The following is a 17,993-nucleotide window of genomic DNA, read 5'->3' as shown; positions in this document are numbered from 1 at the left end:
TACATTATATGTAACACCTGCTGGAAAGGCCTAGGGCCGTTTAAAATTTTCAAGCCACTCCTTTCCTACCCTCCTTTCTTATTGGGGTAACTAACAACTGGCACTTTTCCCAAAGTGGGTCCTCCCTCTGTTTTATCAGGAGATGTGATTTTATTGCCTCCAATTTAGAAATATTCTGAGTTTCAATACATTTTTAGTCATTGTTTTTATGATAGTGATCTAAATCAATGAATGGGTATTATGCCCAACATTTTTACTTTTATGAGAGTAGAAATGCCTTACTCTGTGAAAGCAGATGGCTATAACAGTAACTGTGACTTCAATGGTGAGAAACTAAAGGCAGTTTTCTTTCTATCTAATTTATTTTATAATATATCATATTTACATATTTAAATATGATCTATATAATCATATAGTATTAATAGAGTATATTTATCAATGGCTATCATCTAAAATGGCCTTTAAGTGTGAATTTCTTGGGAGGGAAGTTAAATTCCAGTTGCCAACTACAAAAGACAGACGAAAAGATTAAAGGTATAAGTGAAATAAAGTTAACAACATATATTAACTGAGTCAAATAATGCCTCAACTGAGATTTCACTGTAGCCAAAAAAGAAAATAAAAAAATATAAGATTTTATTATATTTCAGTATGCAGATATATACATTTAATAATGTATAAAATTCAGCTTGCTTAATGTGATTTTGAATTTCCATTGGTTTACTCAACAGATATTTATAATATTACTAAGTATGACCCATTTGATTAAGATAGTTCAGTAGGTGCTGATAAAAATGTTATTTTGGGGGCGCCTGGGTGGCTCAGTCGTTAAGCATCTGCCTTCAGCTCAGGTTATGATCCCAGGGTCCTGGGATGGAGCCCTGCATCAGGCTCCCTGCTCCATGGGAGGCCTGCTTCTCCCTCTCCCACTCCCCCTGCTTGTGTTCCCTCTCTCTCTGTGTCTCTCTCTGTCAAATAAATAAATAAAATCTTTTAAAAAAAGTTTTTACTTTGAGAACAGCTCTTATAATATAGAGATCAACTTTTTTGAAATCCTTTAAATTCCACTAAATACTATAGAATCTTCTCTATAATCAAAAGTGAAAAATAATGTTCTGACTTACTAATAAACTTATTAGGTAAAAATTTATGTTAAAATGGAACATACAATATAATCAAAGTAATAACAAATCAGCTTATTTGAAGAGAAAGGAAGGCTTGGTATTTCAAAAGCATTAAAGGGGACTCAATTTGAATCTCAATAGTGGTATACATGCATGTGCACCCACCTCTTCACCCCTCCTCAACACATGCACACCTTTTGCCTCTCAGTTTACTAACATTCTAAATCTTTCTCCCAGATTTGGCTTTGCAACCACTTACTTGATAAAGTAGGTCACTTAAAAAGGCAGAAAGCCCAATAAAATGAATTACAAAGACAACAAGATTAAATTGATTGCACTGTTTTCATACATTGTAGCTAAAATTTTGCAAATATGCAGTTGGCTGTGGTTTGGCATTTAACAGCATGTGATCAGTAAGGAGGAGGAAATTTTATTCTCATTAACTGTTGCAGATTTACTGCAGTGAAAAAGGGCTATGTAACCCGAGATGTGACAGTACAGAAAGATCAAAGCCATGGACTGGAAACTAAATAAACCCTCTGGCTACTTCCTGCAAGGAAAATTCACTTTGGCAATGTAAAACAGAGCCCAGTTAAAAACTACTCTCAGTTTTATGAGCTGTCATAGCAGCTCAAGTGGTTTGGACCGGCTGAGTTTAGAACATTATATTTCCTTGTTTTTGTCTTAGATACTTCTGTAAGCAGTTTTATAGACCCCCCTTTTTTTTTTAAACACAATAACCAAAAAAATTTTTTAAAAAGGCAACTCTTTTCTTTTGGTTGAAACTGAGAAGGTAACCACTAAAGTTATTAAAGCAGGCAGGTCTTCATTTGCACATTCTTTTCTCATTTACTACAATTTAATATTTTGCTCTTAGATTTATTTGGCAATTATACATATACTTTAATAATTCATCTGCAATCTATACAATTCCTATTCAAAATAAGTGCAAATCAGTTTACAGAACCCATATGGCTCATATATGAAGGGTAAGCTATTTGTAATAGCACATCTGGAAGGACTATGGGCAATATGGGAAATATGGGAATTAATTAATATTATGTTTAAAAACCTATAGGCTCTAGACTTCATATTTTTTAAACAAATAAGAAAAAATATTTGATTTAACATTTCTAATATAAGGAATTTTTAACAATTGTTCATGAATACTTAAATCACATTGTTAATCAAAACACAGATGAGCTACAATAAATCAACTTTAAATTAGAAAATATCTCTGAGTTTAGGAGTAAACTCAATATCACCAAATCCAGATTTATAGGACATAAGAGATGACATACTGCGTTTTCCTCTCTCTCTCTCTTTTTTTTTTTTTTTGGAGGGGGTGGTGGTGTTTATCAAACAAATTGCTTACAATTTTGTTATTTTAATTAGAATGTCACTAAGCAAGGCTTTATAATGGTAATTTACATCCCATTCCCTTAAAAAAAAACCTCATTTTTTTGAAACTAAGAGCATGTCATAAAAGCACTCATATCTGCTGGTGGACTTTCTACTTTCTTTCCATTTAAATTTACAACTAATTTTTATATATCTGTAGAGTCAACAAAAATGTGATTAATACATATAAAAAATGTATAAACTTTAACACTAGATAATCACTCTTAAAAGGTGGTGATATAATTAACTTCCTAGTCATGACTGGATTAACTCCCATGTCATTTCTTCTAGTACAAAGCTACACCATAATTGATGTGTTAACATTTTTATAGGATCTAGTCATAGTCAGATTACTTTTTTTCTAATTTATAGACTCAGTCATGCTGAATTTCATCTAAATAAAAGTCTGAAATAAAGTGACAATAAATTTGGTTTTCTTTGGGAGCATCTTTGGACTTCATATACAGCTAACATGTATGCCTCCAAAAACTCTGCTCAGATCACCAGACTGAAAATTACCACAAACTTAACGAGGGTAGTTTTATTGCCAACTTTTTCTCTTGCTTCTAAATTTCCAAAGGAAAGTAAATCACTTAAAATATTTTTCCAAGTTAGGAGTATAATTTCTCTAGGATAAAACATCTTCCCAAGTTTCCAGGATTCTAAGCCTTGAATTTTGGCTTGTATTTCTGTATTTCAGTAAAGTTTACAATTTGCTAATGCTGATGTGTGATAATCTAATAAAATCTGGCCTTAAAAGTTATGGGCCCAAATTACTAATAAAACCTAATTCAATTCTCCTTGGGAAATGCAAATCATTAGTGTCCAAGTAGCAGAACCAAATTTCCTTGCCTTTGTTCAAGGCTAGAAAGAAGCTGTCTCTATAAAATGTCTAAACAAATAAGATAAGTAATACTAATATATGAGGATTCATGTATAGGCCTAAAATAATAGCATCATGTATATAAACATTTACATTGGTTAATTAGCTAAATAAATGGTTTGTAAGAGATATTAACCCTTATAGACTGAGATTATTTTACTCATTTCATCCTCCTTTTTTATATGGCTAGATTATTCTATGTGGAGAACCTAATGAACTAGTAAGTACCTAAGAGAATTTAACAGTAATGAACTAATTAGTTAATGTGTTAATACATTTTTTTTCTTTTTTCTGTATGTGTGTGTTAATACATTTTTAGCAACTTGCCTCCAAGCAATCTGAAGCACCAATTTGTAATAAACAGTGTCAAGTGTATTAAAGTAGGTAAACAATGTCATACCGCATAACAAAAACCACATATCTTACTCTGAATTTTAATAACATTTACTCTAAGACACTCTAAAGCACAGTTCACTGTTAGACTAACAACTCTGCTTGCCTTTTGGAGGCCATGATGGTATAACAGTAAAGGCTTCACTATTAGCTATCTGGTTTTGGACTAGCCCCTTAAAAATCTCTAAGCCTTCCTTTCTACATTTGTTAAAATAAGGACGATACTACTCTTTCCCTTATCTACCTCACACACTATTGATGATCAAATGAAATACATGATGATATAAATGCTAACTAAATGCAAGTTACTAGTCTTTGTATACTTTGATTTAGACAAAAAACAAACACAAAAACAAAACACCTTAACATTTTATTCCTTGAAACTTTTAGAAGGCTCCTAAGACATTCCATCTTCTGAAGTAAACAAAGTAAGTGGCAGAATTGCTATGGGAGTATTTAGAAAGAAAAATGCAATTTAATGTAAGAATTATGTTACAGCAAGAGTCTCATAGTGTAAAAATCACTTATTTGCATTGGTTTAATTTTCTCATCAGAATGTGTTACATAGCTATTGCCACTCTTGTTCTCCTGTTTTCACCATCCCACAAGTTTAAAAGTAAAATTTCATTACCTTAGATAAAATTTTACCTGTCACATGGTATTATTTCTTATAAATGGTTTTATTCATTTTAAGAAATTTCACCATACATTTCTGATTGGTTAATATTGATGAAAGGAGGAAGAATTTAAATTCTTATTATAATTACATTATTATTATTATTATAGCACTAATTACTAGGCTTGAAATACATGTTTACATATATTAAAAACAATGTTATTTGGATAACCTAATACAATTATAATAAAAATTGCACAGATCTAGATATTTTTAGACCAAATCATATACCCTGACACAGAGCAACTTTTAAAAGTAAATAGAATAATATCTGTTACCCAACCTCCATCAGCTTCTATATAGAGGTTTTACTCTGTTTTAATCATGACTTCACAAAATTGCATTTAAACTGAGAAGTAACTCTTGCAAGTACCCCAAACTAGATACAGTCAAGAACAAATTATTAGGGACCTACGCAAATGTGTATGGAAGGAACAGAGAGTCAATAAGATATATAATAAGTGCCTTGCATATACAAAGCATTCAGTAAGTTTTTGTTTTTTAATTGAAAATGTTTACATATTAAGATTAAATCAATGAATCTCTTGTCATAATGTTTTAATACATGCAAATGAATATAAATGGAATGACCAAACACTCCAAACATACTGTCAAATTTCATTACTAGAAATCAGAGATGTGGCAGTGGTATATTCACTTTATGCTATCAAAACATTAGGGGTGAATAATATTTTTTTAAAAGAATTTTCAATAAGGAAAAATCAAATTTTTGTGATCTCTGTGATCTCTGTGATCAGTTCTTTAAAAAGTGGAGAATTTATGTAAAGTGATTACCTATTGCTAAATATATATATTTTTACCTATTTTGACCTTCATATTTATGTTCTTAAATCAGAACACTGGTGTAATCTAATCTGTGAATAAAATCATGTGGCACAAAAGCAGGTGCTAAAAATAACATTTACTCCCCAATTAAATAGGTGTACACGACATTCACTACACTTACACTTCGACACACAAACACTTATTTTTTAATAGTTTGTTTATCTAGTGTTTACTTCTAATTACTCCATAAGGATAAATCATTAGAAATGAAATTACGGAGCTCTAGGAAGTGAACAATGTAAGGATCTTGTTCTCTATTACCAAATACATTCCACAAAGGTTTTATCCATTTAAATTCCCACAGAAGTGTATCTGAGTACTTCTTTGCTCCTCTGGGTGGGTATTAGTATTAAAAAAATTTTGGCAATTGATAGGTGAAAATGGAATCTGGTTCCTTTATTTTGTAACCACCATGTCTGAAAAAAATTACTAAAGTCAGGAGATTTTTTTTTAAAGACTTCTCATGAATGTTCTCCTCTGAGAAAAATCAATAGGTAAATAAATTAATAAACTATAATTTTTGATAAAAATTTAATAGCACAGTAAATAAAGCAGTATTTTACTGAATGACTATCTTTAAAAGATTTCATAAGTATATACCAATTCATTTAGTTCCTAAAATGCTGCTGAACAAACGGCTGGCCTCAATGTGTATCAAAGGAGCTATTTCTAGGAGGTGCTTTTCATTTTCTTTTGATCCTTCCATATAATTTCTATACTACTTACTCAGTAATGAAGGTCACTAAAACTTTATTAGAATAGAAGAGTATGGGTTATCAATTAAAATTGATACAGGACTTATCAAAGAAGGTATTTTATAAGCATATTTACATTCCTCTCAATATAAAAGAACTTCTTGACTCACCAAATGAAGGGTTCTAAGAAAGACAATAATTTGATTTCTCCTTTGAATAACTGCTTTGAAATACTCTCATAATATATAGTTCTAAGAATAATATGTAGTTCTGTAAACACTACACAATGACATTTAGACAGAGAATATGTAATTTTGAGGTTACTTTTTTCAAATGAAAAAACTGACTAAATAGCTGAGTATAATTAAAATGGCCTGAGAGCTAAAGAAATAAGTCTAATTTTGACATGTAGAATCATTGTCTCAGGAAAAATTATACATTTAAAAATTTGGATAAAAGATTATTTTTTATATATTAAGAAAATAATTTGTTAGTTCTACTCAGGATGATTTTAAAAAGTGCAACTATCATTTCAACTGTGATTTAATGTTTGAAAAAAATAAATTAGAAAGAATGGAATAAAAAGTGTGTATGTATAATATATAATACATATAATGGACAGAATAGTTAATGCCCAAGTATTCTCAGAAAGGGAAAGAATGAGGCAGGCTATCTAAAACACACACAGAAAATGAAAGTGTAAGAATCAGATGGCTCAGATAAAGCACACATCTATTTCATCTTTGACTCCAGTGAAACGGTCAGTGAATGACATCACTGTGCCAACCACAAAGAACTCCAGGCCCTCTGAAAAATATTTTTCAAAGCCCCAAGGAAACCTAAGCAGTCTCTGCAATTTTTTTTCCCAGTTTATGAAAATTGGATTCCTATAAAAGAAAAATGGACCATTTTTACTGCAACAAAAACTGATTTGTAAAAGCTGGAAGCAGTTTAAAAATACTCAACATGAGGTTCTTGTTAGTCTTAAAAAGTAAGAGTTATAATAAAAAAAACGGTCCAAAAATATGGTGCGGATATATTGTATATAAGGGGGAAAAAAGCTAGTCCTACTCCTATTATTTTTAATTAGCTTCAATAGCAAGTTCCACTTTACTTTCTAACACCAGTTCAGATTTTTTTTGGAGGAGGGGGGGAAGATTTACATCTAACCCTCTGGGATTGGCAACTCTATAGCTAATGCCTTGGAGCCCTAATGGATTTTGCATCACCTCTAAATGTCGGGAAATTCTGGCGCCAAGAGGTTCAAACTGATAGTGACGCATGTCTAAAACCCAGGATTTGCTGTCCAACTGCCAGTATCTATTTTATCAAACATCCAGTCTCCTCTGCAGAATAGGATAGATGAGTTTAACTTACTGTTTCCAATTAAACTGCCTTGGTTTATTACAAAAGTGTAGGCATTCAGATTAAGAAGGATCACTTGGATTTTAATCCCAATTTAATGGTTTAAGCCATTAAGAAAAATACCAATTAAAATGGTTTAAACCATTCTCTAAATCTGGCTTAGTGTCCCCATTTTTAGACCTATTTGTCCTATTACTAAACTTTGTCATTTTAGGAATAAAGTGAAGAATTTTTCTTTGAATAATTAAAAAAAAACCCTCATCATACAAATTAGAAATTTATTTTTTACCTTTCAGGAACTTGGGATCATCTACTTTACCTGAACCCACTAAAACTAATATATTAAAAAACCACAAGGACCGAGAAGCCATGCATACTGGCTGAAGAGCATGCCACTTGGCACTGTCGTATCATTTCACATTCTCAAATCATTAAAAACAATGGTAAAGATAAAAATTCACATTTTATACATTAATTTTTAAAAAATTCTTCTTCCAGATTACTTGACAGTGCTTATTTATAAAAGACATACGATAAAGAACAGGGAAAATTTTGTAAGTCATCTGGATAATTTCCCTGATTTAAAGAAAAAAACTTTCAAAATAGGTAACATTTCCTCTTTTTACAAGTATTTAAAGAACACTTTTTTTCAATATGCAGAACTCAATCAAGACATTATACTTACAAATTTCATTATTAACTCAAATTTTTCATGTTGCCCATTAAGTCTGCATATTCTCATCTTTCCAAAGGAGATGAAGAATAAGATTCCAATATTCTCTGTTCACATTTCTCAAAAAATATTCCTATTTTGTTTAAAATATTCCTATTTAAAGTAAAAAGTTTCAAAAGTAGTATTTTAAGGCAATGTTATGTGATCTAATAGGCTTTAAATTTACCTATTGGATATCAGAAGCTGAATGGTAGCCATTAGTTTAAAATTTCACATCTGGTACAGTATGCAGCAAAATGATCATGCGAAATATGTGAATAATTATGTAGCAATTTAAAATACTTAAATATTTGCAGAATTAAAAAGTAAGCCAGAGTTAAGATCCACAGTTTGTTACTATCAAAGAAGAGCACAGAAATCCTATTAAAAGAGAATCCTAACCAACCAAAAATGACTGAATAAAAGAAAGAGTAAATGATTCCAGAGTAGGTCAATAAAACAAACTATAGCAAAAAGCAACTATGAGTATTGGGCTATACTATATACTTTCTCTGTATCTCTGCTGATACAATTTACAGTCCCTTTTTATTTGATTACTTACAAAAAAACTGAGGAAATTCATTGTAAATTATTTCTTCTGGAAATAAAAAGAGAAAATGATACAGTTATGTGATTTAAGGCCTGAAAAATTACAAAAGACAAGAGATGAAAGACTTAACTTTCTCAGGGGAAGTTTTTTTTTTACAGGTCAAACAATTCTCAAATCAAAATGATTATAATAAGTATTTCACTCCTTTGATTTGAAAAAAATAGTCTATAGTATGTTTTATTAGCTAATCCTTTAAGCCAACATCACTGTGATGTGTCTTTTATGATGTAAAAGAAGCAACAAATATTTCTACCCTTGAGAAGGAACTGAAAGTACAAAGGTAAGAGGCTTTCCCAAAGTCTTTTTTAAAAAAAATTAACAGAACTGGGGAATAAAATCCTGAAATCTTTGGACACAATGTATAATTTATTCATTGGGTACCACTATCTCTTAAAACACTTTTATTGTTTTATAAAATGACCATTTTTGAAAACCATAAATGAGAGATTTTGTTGAATTGAGCTCATAAATTCACTGTTTTCAATACTCAATTTTAATCCAAGTGTTCAGGTTCTTAATCATATACATATAAAAAAATGAAAGCAAGTCTTTCTGAAATTAGTAATGCATGATTAGTATTAGTCTGCTTTCTTTAGATTGGCAATATCTGCAGGAGATACCAAAATAATGTTTTTGTTCATAGTGAAACATAAATGACACAATAATTAATTTTGTAATGTTATCAGCAAAAATTCCAATATAAATAATTAGGATTATACACCCAAATCACTTCTTCCTTTTCCAGTTATGTTTCAGAAAACATTTTTCCAGTGAATTGTCACATGATGGAGTATAGTAGTTACAATGATTAAACAGAGCCTCTATTTAAATAATTATAGCTAATATAGACAGAAACATCTGAAGCAATCAAAAGCCATATGCTTTCTGATATTTAACCATGTTTAACTTTTATGTCCTGAGGCAAGAGTTTCTTACCATGAAAATCCAGTACACCAATGAAACTATTTCTGAAGTGTTATTATTTATTTAAAGTTCACTACAGAATACTGAACTATATATAAGGTTATACCGCGTTTCATGTAATACTCCTAAGTTTTCAACATGCTTTTAAACTTTGGGTCACAACCATCAATGAACTATGAAATCATATAGTAGGTTGCAATCTGCATTTCAAAAATGAAACAGAATAGTGCATTACAGGTACTAAGAGTAATTATCATTTAAAAATTTTTTTGTTTCATTATATGTATAGGTATATATGTACATAAACAAATATATAAATATATATATAAACATATCTTTGTGCATGCACTAGGTTGCAATATGAAATGTATTTCTTAATGTGAGTTGTGGTAAAAAAAAAAAAAAGACAAAAACACTTAAAAAGTCACTATAGTATGTTATGTTTCCTTCCAAATTAGGCATCATGTTATACTAGAAATAACCTAAAATTTGGAGGTATATAGACCGGAGTTCAAATTTTTTCTCTACCACCCTACTTTTGTGAGTTGACTATTTAAACTTAAATTATTAGAGCCTTGATTTCTTCATTTGTAAAATGGGTATAATAATACTTGCTTTAAAATGTTGCTGTGCAGGTTAAAATAAATGAAGAATATTCATAAAATAGATTATACACAACAGATGATCAATATTGCTTGCAATAATTATTGGATTAAAATGGCTTATTATAAGTGATCATTAAGAATTATAACATATTGGTCACAATTTTTTTTAAAGAAAAAAAGAGTCTTAAGGGCAACTAAGACTCCACCTATTCATCGAACCAATATAATGTGAAATTTCAACAGACTAAATTAAAATATTATACCTCTAAGAACGATATGAAGAGGAAAATATTGTACACACTTTCTGATAAAATTTTAAAAATCCATGACACTAGTAATGAAATGAGACATCTGCTGGGAGAAACTTTACTATAATTGTAGAACAATGCTGAAATGCCATATTTTTTTTTCTTTAAATCTTTTATTTGAATGCCATGCAGGGAAGAATAGTCTTTAATTGAATCAAAATGTCAACTTCTAAAAACAGTGATATCTGAGTAATTATTAAAATACATGTATTGTGTTCTTGTATTTTATTGGCTTTGGAAAACACTTAGGAAACAATCTAGTTCATTAATTTGGCAAAGGTACTGTCTATTTCAATGGACAGCCTGTATTTTCCAAAGTGATGAAGCATTTTTTTTTCCAGATCTGCGATCTCCATTTTTTTAATATAGAAAATGTGACTCCATAAGTTAATTTAATATCAAACAAGCACGTTCTTGAAAATGTTGAGGATTCTTTCCTCTTTAATGAAAATAGAGAAGTGGGGGAGTGAAGAGAATTCTATTTTTCAAAAACAAGGGAAACACCATATATTAGATTTTTCTTGGAAGTATTTACCTGCCAGGAAATGAATGCTGCCCAACTACATCTCCATTTTGAAGGTGATAATCATTGAAGAAATCTGGACTTATGGCTCCTTCAGAAGCAATTAATCCATCTAGAAAGAAGGAAAATTGGTAAATAGTGAAACATTGGTAGGGAATAAAAAGGAAACTACCCTATCAAGCAACACAATAGAAAATAATCTATATATTTAATCTGGAAAGAGAAATGTTAGTATGACATGCTTCTCTCTCTGGGAATATGAGCAGAAGACCATACATACTTAAGTGTTCACAACAATGCAGCAAAACAACTGAACATTTATTGAGCACCTACTATGTGGTAGTACTATACTAGCACAGAGATAAATAAGACAATCTCTACCTTCAAGGGACTTATAGTCTTGTGTAAAAAATAGATAAAAGATAGGGGTGAAGTGAGGTAGTGTAGGATAGTAAGGATGGTCCAGGCTAAGGAAACAATGAATAAAGACAGGGAGATATTAAATAGCATGGTGTCAGTAAAGAGCAACATTTTATACCCAGACAGCTTCATTTGTGTAGAATAATTAAGAAATTAGATATTTCAAGTAACTTAATTTCTAAATAAGCAATGCTTGACACTTTCAGTGCCAACATTAAAACACACACACAAACTTGGGTTAGAAATGTAAGTATATTTTATATTCTCTGTGTTTTTAAAAAGTATATTGAACATAATTTGTTACTTCTTGATGACTTAATCTTCATTATAAGTATAAATTACTTTTTTGTCATGCCCTAGGTTATTAGATATATTTGACTACCTATACTAATTTGGCTCTACACCACTACGCTTTCGAGGAGTTCTTTTCTTTGTTTATAAAGTGCTCCTTTCCTTTATCTAAGTCTTTATTATGGCTTCCTGCTGATTTTAGAATGATACTACTTTCTTATTTATTCTAATCTAAGAAACCAGATAACCTATTATTGATAGAATTATGAATAAGGTAAGAATAAGAAAAGAATTTGAGGGAAAAAGCTCTAAGTAATGGTTTCCAGGCTAACCTAGGCATAGAAGAAATGTATTTCAGTATGTGGCTTTTGTAATAATTACTTGGAAAGCTCTCAGGCCTTTTAAAGTTTCCTTTTCTGAAAGTATTCTGGGTTGTTAAGTGACCTCTAGATAAATGTTGGCTAGGTCATACTCACAACATTGTTTATAAAGTTGACACATAGTAAGCAAATTATTTAGTCACCAGATGATCATTTTACACCTACCATTTGCATAATAATACTCTGCTAGGTTCTGTGGGAAATACAAAAAGTTGCAATATATAATTTCTGTTTTCAAGAATTTTAGATTAAGTGAAATATCAGACAAACACTTAAGATACAGTTAAATAATACATTTCATTCATAAATGATATACAACAGGAATGAATGTTATGTACTGAATGAGTACTGGAGGCAGAGGATGGTATAAAGAGATTACTGTGTTCTGTAGGGGTTAGAAAATCTTACTTGGGGAGGAGGGAGGCAGAGAACTGATTTGAGTCTTGAAAGATAGGTAGCAATTAATGATAAAATCTATTTGAGGAATAAAGTTATTATTATTACAAATCAAGTGAATGGTAAAATTAAGTAATAGTGTTGGCAAGTGAGTAAGTGAGGTGATTTGTATTTCCATATGACTCCTGTACCACTTATTTGTTACATATTGTACACTAAAGATTTGTATTATTATATAATTGTTGAATTGCTAACGAATATCTTCGGTATTTCTCTTATTTCTTTAGTAAATTTTAAATACTTAAGAGGTACCTTAAAAGTTTCTAATATTTAGTCCAGTTTCCATGTCTTCAAAAAGTTGATAAATCAAAAGACCAGCAAAACACCAAAAAGTTACAAAAAATGAAATTATGGGAAATGCCAAGACACAATAGATTGAGAGTTAAGCAGTTAGAATATTTTAGATGAATTGAAGAGTTCTTAGGAGTGTGGCTAAAATTAACAAGGTTAAGACCACAAAAATCAATAGTTCCTCTGTTAAATTAAAACCAAATAATTGAAGATCAAAATTTAAGAAATCTGCCACTTTCAGAGGAACACAACTAAGTAAAGTGACAAAATAAAATATTTATCACACTTTGAAAGTGAATACAAAGATATTCAGCATGCCAGTAGCATAAAAGATTCTAACATCCAGAAAATAAATACAACCAAATAAAAAGATACGTGAATTATAGTTTAAAAGTTTATACATGAAATATGACCTAATGTTAAGCCAGATTAAGAAGAAATTAAATGAAAAACTGTTGTCAATTTCTCAAAATCTTCATTTTGATCCAGAGCTCCCATTGTTTTCAAAGGGAAAATGAGTAGCAAAAGGATAAAGGGAATACAGAGAACTACAAACTAGGAGCTCATGAAAAAGAGATCAAACTAAAAATGTCTAAGTTTAAAAATTCAGCCAGCAATGTTATAAACCTAGAATACAATTAGGATAATATAATAAACCTGACATTATGTAAGTAAGAAAGAGTAAATTTATTCTTCTGAAATTAATTTTTAATAATCTGAGAGCACAGCAATTAATTCAGTAAACTAACTATAGCTTCTAGTGTGTCCTTTATAATGTCTTGACAAAATTTAGGCAGCTCTGCTATATGAACAATCCTTTTACTAGAATGAGGAATAAAAGTTAAATTACACCTTAATTAAATCCTCAACTCAAACACCTCAACTTCTTTGGAATTATCTATTTGTTTCTTAGCATTCTGCATCCAAAGTTAATTCTTTTATAGAAGTAATAAAAAGGAATCGTATATTCTTGACTATAAAGTCTAGATAAATCTAAGAGTGTCCTTCTAAAGCTCCTACTCTAACCTTGATAGCAACAATGAACCAAAGAATTTCATGGAACATTTAAACTACCAGAGAACAAACAGAAGACAGAGATGATATACACCAGAGCACTCTGTAAGCTGTAGAGCATTATAAACATTTAGGTTATTAAATTATATGAAACCTTTTAGACCATAGTTATACAATACACCTTTCTGAGGTGCTCCCAGTAATGATGATAAATATGGTAATGAGTAAAATGGGGTATATACTGGAGCAAGAATGAAATCAAAGCAAATTTATTGTGAGCACAGGTAATTTATCAACCTTCTGATTTTTGCAAGTCAGTTAAAAAACTGGCTTATAGACATTGTGAATAAAGGTAAAAAATACAAAAACTCAGTATCTTCTTATATACATTGTTACTGAAATAAACTTTTTTTTTTTTAAGTTAAATGAAAACATAATATTGGGCTCTTTAGTGAACTAGCCAAAGGTGAAATTGTGACTTGTGGGAGAAAATAGATATTAATAATGAAGAAAATGAGCAAAAGAAATTACTAAAATAGAAAAATCATAATTTACTGGGCTACACCTAATAAGAGATATCAGAGAAACATATAGGTAAATGAAAACTATGGTTTTACAATAATCCTGAGACAGAAACAAAGCACTGTAAGCTTCATATTCCAGAAATGTATTTACATATTAAATGCTAAGAATAAGAACATTCAGCAAGGTGATGAAAAAACAACAAAAAAGTAAAGGCATTTAGAAATATGTAGTAGCAATACAGCTTTATAAATTACACTTCCTCTGTGGGTAAACATGTTTAAAGCAAATAGCATCATTTTTATGATGCAACAGGAAATTACTCAGTGACTACAATTACAATAATTTTAGACTCTAAGGAAAAAAATACTGTAACTAAAGGAGATACTAGATTCTTATTTTCATATGACAATACTAAGATCCTTTTTAAAAATGAAAGCAAGAGAGAATCATATATTTTGACATATTTAACAGTTTGAAAATATAGAGGGCAATACTGATGACTAGGAAGCAACAAATGTTATTTCATTTTAACATAAAAGATAAGACTCAAGGAATCACGGGCCATTTATCTTAACTTTTGTGGCTGAAAAGCTACTAAGGCTGCTCTTACCAGAAGCAGCCTACAGTTTCATGGGGACCAGGGACTTAAATAAGATGGTTCAAGTGTTCGAACAAATCTGCAGTTTTACAAATTTCTCTGGTGTTTCTGAAGATGCAACTGCACACAATGAAAGACAAGAGGCTGCTTTTATCTAGATTTCCATGACACATATTAAGAGATACCACAAAGATTCATTTAGTTGAATTATTCATGGAAAATGAACTAGGTAAAATAATTAATAAACTAAAATAATACAGATGGCTTGATATGAGACCTTTATCTTTATTAAACGAATAGCAATGTAACTTCCACTGAAAAATGTCTCCTATAACATCAGTCTACAGAGATTAAAAAAAAATGAGGATATCTAATGATAATATTCCACTCTTCAAATGCTTAAATTTATTTATTTTTCCATCAGCTGTGGCTGCTTCTAAATTTTGATATATAAAAAATATATATAATTCAGATCTCTCACAAAAGCATAAGTTGTACATTTTAATTATAAAATATCTCAGAAAAATGTTTATGATTTTCATTTTAAGAGGTTAACCTAAGTGAATTAATTCTGGGAATGTGGTATAATTTTTTAGAAATTTGTTCTGAAGTTCTAATCATATTAAAACAACAAAGCTGAATACTGAGATGGTTAAAAGTTTTATTCAGTTTTGGAAACTAGTAATTGATTCACACTGAAAAGTAGCTATCAATCTTCAAAGCAAGAAACCTGATTCCATAGAATTCTGATTCCTGTTAACAAAAAAATTCATATCATATATATTTTACATTATTTTACTTCATGAATATCTGAGTATGTAAGGAACAGCTGCTTGCCATTACTGAACCAAGACATTCTGGTTGGCTGAAATTAATGATCTACTCCATCTGGTTTGAAACACAAGACAGTATTTCATAACTACTGTAAAGTTCAGTTAGGAAGATATCCATTTAATTTTTAAAGTAAAGTATCAATTTTCCAAGATTCTAGGATCTATATCAAGTATAAAAATAATACAGTGTTTATGGGCAATTTGCACAAAACAAAGTTATGAAAACAAAGTGTGAATGAATATATAGCAGGGGGAAAAATAAGCCATTAATTCAGACATAATATCTTAATGCTTTTCATATCCAACCTGCTACAGATCTTAATTAGAAATCCTTTTCTTCCTCTCAACTAAATGAGTTAAATGAAGTAATATTAATATTGGCAACAATGCAACACTTTGAAAGCCAGAATATGCAGAAACTTACCAATCTTTGTGCCAAACTCATCCTTGGAAAAAGGCAGTATGGCAGAATCAACAGTTATAATATATGTATGATTTATGTAAAAATTAAATTTTACCCTGAAAACACTAGCAGAGTTAGAAGGATAAAACTATTGCTGTAAAGTGTCTGAATCTTCCCAACCAAGTACAGTTTACTAGTTCGAAATTAAAGCAAAGCCATGGCAAAATGAAATACATTGGAAAACAAAACATAAATTAGTTAAGTTATACATTTAAATAAATCCCAAATAGAGAAAAATGAATATCATGTTTTCAAACAGAAGTCAGAAACCTTGAGGATGTCATTTTAAGTTATACATTCTAGAAAGTAATAAACTAAGAGTAATTGATTTTCCTGGGTACAACCTTTTTTTATGGAGATCACATCAAAGACTAACTTGGAAAAAAAAAAAGGTGAGTTAATAGGTTTGCATGGTGTGTATGGATGGTAATTCTGAAATCATTTGCAGAAGTCCATTTATATACTACAAGAAGTACTTCCAAAGCTTGGGAATGAGCAAGGTTGGTCGACCAAAATCCCTATTGATAGCATACAAACTGTTTAATTTTGCTTTGGTTATCATCTTACCTGAGTTATAGAAAAGGTCAGGTCTTTCAAGAATATCCCCTTCATGGATGTATGGCTCAATTCGATCATCACCATACAAGTACTGCTCACTCTCATCCATCTGACGGCTCTCTACCATCTCTAGCCACTGAGAGTTATGCCAGCGAAACTTTTCACTCTGAATTTTCTTAGCCCATTCTTCATCATATTCCTATTGAAAACAAATAGTCAAGTATTACTATGTAAGCTTATAAAGGAACTACCTCGGCCCTCAGATAATAGTACTAATTTGGAGGTTCTTTGTTTGGGTCAAAGGGAACATTAGAAATACCAGTTCAGAATTTAGGTAAGCAATCAGACTTCAACTCTCAAAGAAATTTGTGGCTATAATTACTTGCAGCACTAATGACAGGTGGTTAAGCATTAAAATGACATCTTTCACTACATCTCTTTTGAGATAAACACTTTTCAGTAGGAAAGAAAGGTATGTCTCCTAACTACTGAAATGGTTTACCAGGGAAAACACATTTATTATATTAAATTATATATTAAATATTAAATTGAATTCTAAACAAATTCTAAAAGGATAAAATAACATTATCTTATTCATAATTACTTCTTTAAATGTCTATTTCCTCCTCCAATCATGAACTCCTGAGGAGCAAGATTCTGACTTCTTTACTGCTGTATCTCTAATACCTGTTCACAGAGAATGCCCTTGGTGAACATTTCTGAAGGACTTTTTGGCAAGTTACTGTTAGCTACAGCTGAACCTATCTAGCTCTCGACTTTTGCCACAGATTGTGGCTACTTTTGACTAGTGTATTCACTTAACAATTAATGGACAGTACCACTGACGGCATAGATTAAAAAAAAAGAGATTTCAAGGTATTTCTTGTCATTCTAACTCTAGGATCCTAGTTTTAAATTCCTCTGTCACATCTGTAACATTTTTTAGTTATCTAGAAAGGAGTTGGAAAGGTGCCAGACAATGGTACTGTCCTCCCACAGTCAAGATGATCATGGTAATTAACAGATGGATCAAATACACGTTTTAGTTAAATACTGAGCAATTTTCATTCAAAGCTGAGGCTCAAAGTAAAAAACTGTC

The 17,993-nt window shown here is 30.5% G+C and overlaps 1 protein-coding gene across 1 annotated transcript in view; it reads right to left on the bottom strand.

The window, feature by feature from the left end:
- Nucleotides 1-17,993, bottom strand: part of KIFAP3 (kinesin associated protein 3) — a 182,426-nt gene that overhangs the window by 18,807 nt on the left and 145,626 nt on the right. Inside the window, exons 18-19 of the mRNA XM_064594336.1 lie at nt 16,904-17,093; nt 11,078-11,177 (exon numbers count right to left, since the gene is read on the bottom strand). Of these exons, the coding sequence (XP_064450406.1) occupies nt 11,078-11,177; nt 16,904-17,093 (290 nt within the window). The remainder of the gene's footprint in view (nt 1-11,077; nt 11,178-16,903; nt 17,094-17,993) is intronic.

The sequence above is a fragment of the Mirounga angustirostris genome, unplaced genomic scaffold (genome assembly GCF_029215605.1).
Source record: "Mirounga angustirostris isolate CCGP_5_RB_7025 unplaced genomic scaffold, mMirAng1.0.hap1 SCAF_6, whole genome shotgun sequence".
NCBI lineage: Eukaryota > Metazoa > Chordata > Mammalia > Carnivora > Phocidae > Mirounga > Mirounga angustirostris.
This window is presented reverse-complemented; position numbering and strand designations above follow the sequence as displayed.